At 46.0% G+C, this 5,626-nt stretch overlaps 1 protein-coding gene across 1 annotated transcript in view; it reads left to right on the plus strand.

Annotated features, from left to right (window-relative positions):
• The window catches only part of CIB4 (calcium and integrin binding family member 4), an 18,891-nt gene extending 15,802 nt beyond the window's left edge, over nucleotides 1–3,089 (plus strand). The window contains exons 6-7 of the mRNA XM_042446719.1: nucleotides 1,288–1,376; nucleotides 2,921–3,089. Of these exons, the coding sequence (XP_042302653.1) occupies nucleotides 1,288–1,376; nucleotides 2,921–2,942 (111 nt within the window). The 3' untranslated portion in view covers nucleotides 2,943–3,089. The remainder of the gene's footprint in view (nucleotides 1–1,287; nucleotides 1,377–2,920) is intronic.
• Nucleotides 3,090–5,626: the final 2,537 nt, after the last annotated feature.

A 5,626-nucleotide genomic window follows, 5' to 3' on the forward strand; every position in this document is an offset into this window, starting at 1 on the left:
GGGGGGGGGGGGGAAGAGTCCCTTGCTCCCATCCTCCAAAGCCCCATGCGATCGGGAGGACTCTGGGAGCCGGGACACCCTCCTCATAGAATCATAGAATCATAGAGTTGGAAGAGACCACTAGGGCCCTGATCCAGTCCAACCCCCTTCTACCATGCAGGAAATCCAAATCAAAGCATCCCTGACAGATGGCCATCCAGCCTCTGTTTAAAGACCTCCAAGGAAGGAGACTCTATCACCCTCCGAGGAAGGAGTGCATTCCACTGTCGAACAGCCCTTACTCTCAGGAAGTTCCTCCTAATGTTGAGGTGGAATCTCTTTTTCTGCAGCTTGCATCCATTGCTCCGGGTCCTGTTCTCTGGAGCAGCAGAAAACAAGCTTGCTCCCTCTTCAATATGACATCCCTTCAAATATTTAAACTCCTCCTGACTATTTGGCCCCAGGACTCCAGAAATCCTTTGGTGGGCCGCAAGTTGTACACCTCTGCCTTATGAGGAAAGACTTAGGGAGCTTGGGATATTTAGCCTGGAGAAGAAAAGGTTAAGAGGTGATATGACAGCCCTGTTTAAATATTTGAAGGGATGTCATATTGAGGAGGGAACAAGCTTGTTTTCTGCTGCTCCAGAGAACAGAACCCAGAACAATGGATGGAAGCTCCAGGAAAAGAGATTCCAGCTCAACATTAGGAGGAACTTCTTGAGAGTAAGGGCTGTTCAACAGTGGAACACACTCCTTTCTCGGAGTGCAGTGGAGTCTCCATCTTTGGAGGTCTTTAAACAGAGGCTGGATGGACATCTGACAGGGTGCTTTGATTGAGAGTTCCTGCATGGCAGAATAGGGTTGGACTGGATGGCCTTTGCGGTGTCTTCCAACTCTAGGATTCTATGATTCACCCTTTTAGAGTGCCACCTGGTGCAGCCTGAAACCCCACACTTCCTAAGTGAACCCCTGGCTGAATGGTAGCTTTGCTAAACTGAATCCCAACTCCAGATGTGCAACTGGATGCACAAGCCATGTCTGTGTGCAGTTCACACAGTGCTGCGGTGCACACCCAGTGCACATTTGCATGTGCAATTCTGCCATATGTGCAACTTTGATTCTGTAACCCTGGAAAGAAATTTCTGCATCAGACAAAAAAATAATAATAATGCAAATTGTTACGACCGCAACAGGATTCCAACTCTGGAGTGAGTGCACTGCCTCACTGAGATGGAAGCCACCAGTCACCACAATATGTGTCTATGTGTTGTTGCTGACTTGTAACATATTCTTCTGCGTTGCGAGTAGATTCTGGAGGAAGCTGACTTGGACAACGACGGGATGCTGTCTCTGGCTGAGTTTGAGCATGCCATGACAAAGTCTCCAGACTTCTTACAGTAAGAACTAGATGTTTGTTCTCTTAATCTCTTTGAGCACAGTTGGATTTTGCTTGCTTTGCCCAGTAACAATAACATGCCCAGTGTTTGGCTCTGGCATCCATACTCCTGCACCATCTTACCAAACCCACAGTATTTCCATGGAAATTTAGATCCTGGTGGGATCTGCCACCCCACAATCTCTGCCCATGCTGGCAGTTCCCCTTGGCAAAGGATCTGGATTTTGCAGTTACTGTACCTCTTGCGGTAGATTGTGGTTCAGAGTTGCCCATGGGACTTTCCAAGGGTTAGGGTTGCCCTTGCTTCTGCCCTTTGCCCCCAGGTGGTTTGGTTCAGCAAAGGAAGCCAAAGCGACTGTCGGAAGTATGCAAGACCTGAGCAGAGCAGTTGATCGTCACAACTCTTGTCACTCTTGCAAACAAACATGTAAAATGTGGGCTAGACAAGGCAACTGTTACGTGGATTTGTAATTGGTTGACTGACCGAAGCCAAAGGATGTTCAGCAATGGCTCATTTTCATCCTGGAGGGAAGTGACCAGTGGGGTGTCCAGTGGGGCTCTGTCCTGGGCCCAGTGTTATTCAACATCTTTATCAATGACCTGGATGACAGAATTGGGTGCATACTTATCAAATTTGCAGATGACACCAAATTAGGAGGAATAGCTAATACTCCAGAGGACAGGATCAACATTCAAAATGACCTGAATAGATTGGAAAGCTGGGTCAAAGCTAACAAAATGAAATTCAACACAGAGAAATGTAAGGTACTGCACTTAGGGCGGAAAAATAAAATGCACAGATATAGGATTATGGGGGACACCTGGCTGAATGAAACTACATGTGAAAGGGATCTGGGAGCCCAAGTGGACCACAAGTTGAACATGAGTCAACAGTGCGATGTGGCAGCTAACAAGGCCAATGTGATTTTAGGATGCATCAATAGAAGTATAGGGTCTAGATCAAGGGAAGTAATAGCCCCACTCTATTCTGCTCTGGTCAGGCCCCACCTGGAATATTGTGTCCAGTTCTGGGCACCACAATTCAAAAAGGATGCTGAGAAACTGGAGCCATGTGTTCAAAGGAGGGCGACTAAAATGGTGAAGGGTCTGGAAACCATGAAGCCCTATGAGGAGATACTTAGGGAGCTGGAGATGTTTAGTTTGGAGAAGAGAAAGTTAAGGGGTGATATGATAGCCCTCTTTAAGTATTTGAAGGGATGTCATATTGAGGAGGGAGCTAACTTGTTTCTGCTGCTTCAGAGAACAGGACGCAATGGAGCAATGGATGCAAGTTCCAGGAAAAGACATTCCACCTGAACATTAGGAGGAACCTCCTGACAGTAAGGGCTGCTTGACAGTGGAATATGGGCCTGGGAGGTATATATGCCCCATAGACTGCACTTTCCCCTCCCCTGCTGTAGATAAATAAAGAAACAGTGGCTAGGGCAGGACTGTTTGAGAAGCACCGATCCAAGGAGGGATAGATATGGGTAAAAAGGGAAGTGGGAGATTCAGCCCAGGAATCTAATTGATCTCTTCTTCCAGCTCTTTTAGGATCTCCTTCTGAGGAAGGGCAGAGAGATGGCAAGATGCAACATCCCAACGACTTGCAAGTACCAAGGCTCAAGATCACGTTTCCAGCACTACCACCAGCACCAGCTTCTGCACCAGATTGTTAAGGAAGGATCCAAGTAGCATAGCAGACTATGTATAATTTAACAGGGGACATAGGAATAAAAGGTGACTCCGAGAAAAGACCAAGTGAATTGAATTTCCAACCATCCCCTCCAAGCTTATGACCAGTCCAGTTATGTTCCACTTGCATTACAAATGCATTACCGTTATGCTCCACAATCCTTATACTGGATGCCACATCAATGCAACATAGGTGGATTGCTAGTGCACACACATGGCTGACAGCTCATTGTGCAATACGCCATATTCCACATTGAGCCTCTGCATCCTCCATAGTAGGTCCTGAGAGCCACAATAGGGAAGAAAAAGAAACTGATTGTGGATTGTATGCACCCTTCCTGATGCACCTTGGTTTCTATTTCACATGCTACCCAAAATGCTGGGGTCCCAAGAGGGCACCTGCAATTGTATTCATTTGATTTAGCTCAATAGGAAGCAGTGGGAGGGCTCTGGTAAATCTTAAACCCTGGGATTCTAGTCTAGGGATAATGGTTCCAAACCAAGAATTCCAGACAGCAAACAGCAAGGGAAAACCAACTTTCACACAAGACACTCACTCACACATGCATACAAGAACTAACAATGTAAAAGGAGGTAGCAATTTCAGAGGGTTTTAGCAGTGGTCAAGACTTGGCTCAGCATCAAAGAATCATAGATCTTAGAATCATAGAGTTTGAAGAGACCCCAAGGGTCATTCAGTGCAACCCCATTCTGCCATGCAGGAACTCAAAATCAAAGCATCCCCATTGACAGATGGCCATCCAGCTTCTGTTTAAAGACCTCCAAGGAAGGAGACTCCACCACAATCTCCAAGGCAGTATCTTCTATTGTCCAATAGCTCTTATGGTCAAAATGTTGAGCTGGAATCTCTTTTCCTGTAGTTTGCATCCACTGCTCTGGGTCTTATTCTCTGGAGCAGCAGAAAACAAGCTTGTTCCCTCCTCAATATGACATCCCTTCAAATGTTTAAACAGGGCTATCATATCATCTCTTAACCTTCTCTCCAGATCTTAGAGCCTGGGCAAGCTCATCTAGGGAAATGATATCCTTCAAAGGGGAAGGGAGAGGAAGCAGCCACCAAGAAGGCCCCATTGTCTCTCTTGTTCCCAACAAAGATGCCTGAGAAGGTGATGGGACAGAGAAGAAGGCCTCTCCAAACTCATAAAGCTCATAAAGGGAGATACAGTGCTTTGAATAACCCGGATCCACCCCTCTCTATGAGAACTGGAAATTTTCCAGGACAGAATAGACTCTTCCTAGGTCCCACTCAGTTCCCAGAAGGCTGGTGCTGGGAAACAACCAGCAAGGCAGTGCATTGCGCATTTCCATGACACTCCCTGGGCTTTAGAAACAGTCATCTGCTCCGTACCATCACCAGCACCTTCCCCAGAAAATCTGACACATAAAGATGCAAACAAGAACTGGATTTCATTGAACTTATTTATTACAATAGGAGGTAATGGTGGTCAAAGCAACCTACACAATTCTTCTCTTTACGTTCACAAGAGACCCCCTGTCCCTCGGTGAGGTAGGTCAGGCACATGTGGTTGGCACACACTACTAACTAATACATGGAATGGATCCTTTCATGGATACTGAAGCAATGTCCAGACCTCTGGATTCCTTGAGCAATCCGGCCTCATGATGAATAGCCCAAGGGAAGCCCCCCTGCCTGCCCCAGCCATCAGCCAAGTCCTTTGGGTTTGCCCAAATATCTAACTGGATCATGGAGGGAATTCCTTGAAACTCAAGCAAAGTCATCCGGAATGATTTCCCCCCCGAAAAGGGAAACTGGGAATTTGGTCTTGTCCTCTTCCTTTTGGCTGGTTGCCATCTCAATCGCTCCTAAGTCCCCCCACAGTGAAGCCTTTTTGGTACAGTGGCTGCCACATCAGTGGGGCACTGAATCTGCTCTGGGTTTTAATCTGACTTTTAGAGGAGTTATCCAAGGAGTTGAGTCCTTGTGCTAAAATTGGGCTCAACACATTGGCTAGTTCCTTTAGAGTTTAGAAAACCGTCCGGAGCAGATTTATCACCCTCCTGACACAGTGGAGTCCTCTGGGTCAAATACATTTCACCCTGCAATAAAATTGGGTGATTTGCTGGTAGTGGTAGCCCTCAACCTTGACTTGATTCTACTGCATCCTTTTTGGGTTTTGTGGCTGACCTGTTTATTAGGTTCATTTACATTCTGCCTTTCTTCCAGTTAGGTCTAAGGAAGCATACATGCCTCTCTTCTGTTCTCCCATTTTATCCTCACAACAGCCCTGTGAGATAGATAGGTCAAGCTTAGAGAAAGCTAAGGTTTACTGGTTCAAGATCATTGACATGACTTTCCCTAGAAATGATTTCCTTTGGGAAGACGAGTTACTGGTCTTCTCAAATATCAATACTGTACAACACTCTAACCACTATACAATACTGCAGGAGTGGGAATGATGGGACTTTGGCCCCCATGGGCACTGTATATATATAGCCTTTGTCTTTGAACACTCCAATTTTTAAGATAGATAGATAGATAGATAGATAGATAGATAGATAGATAGATAGATAGAT

The sequence above is a fragment of the Sceloporus undulatus genome, chromosome 1 (genome assembly GCF_019175285.1).
Source record: "Sceloporus undulatus isolate JIND9_A2432 ecotype Alabama chromosome 1, SceUnd_v1.1, whole genome shotgun sequence".
Taxonomy (NCBI): Eukaryota; Metazoa; Chordata; class Lepidosauria; order Squamata; family Phrynosomatidae; genus Sceloporus; species Sceloporus undulatus.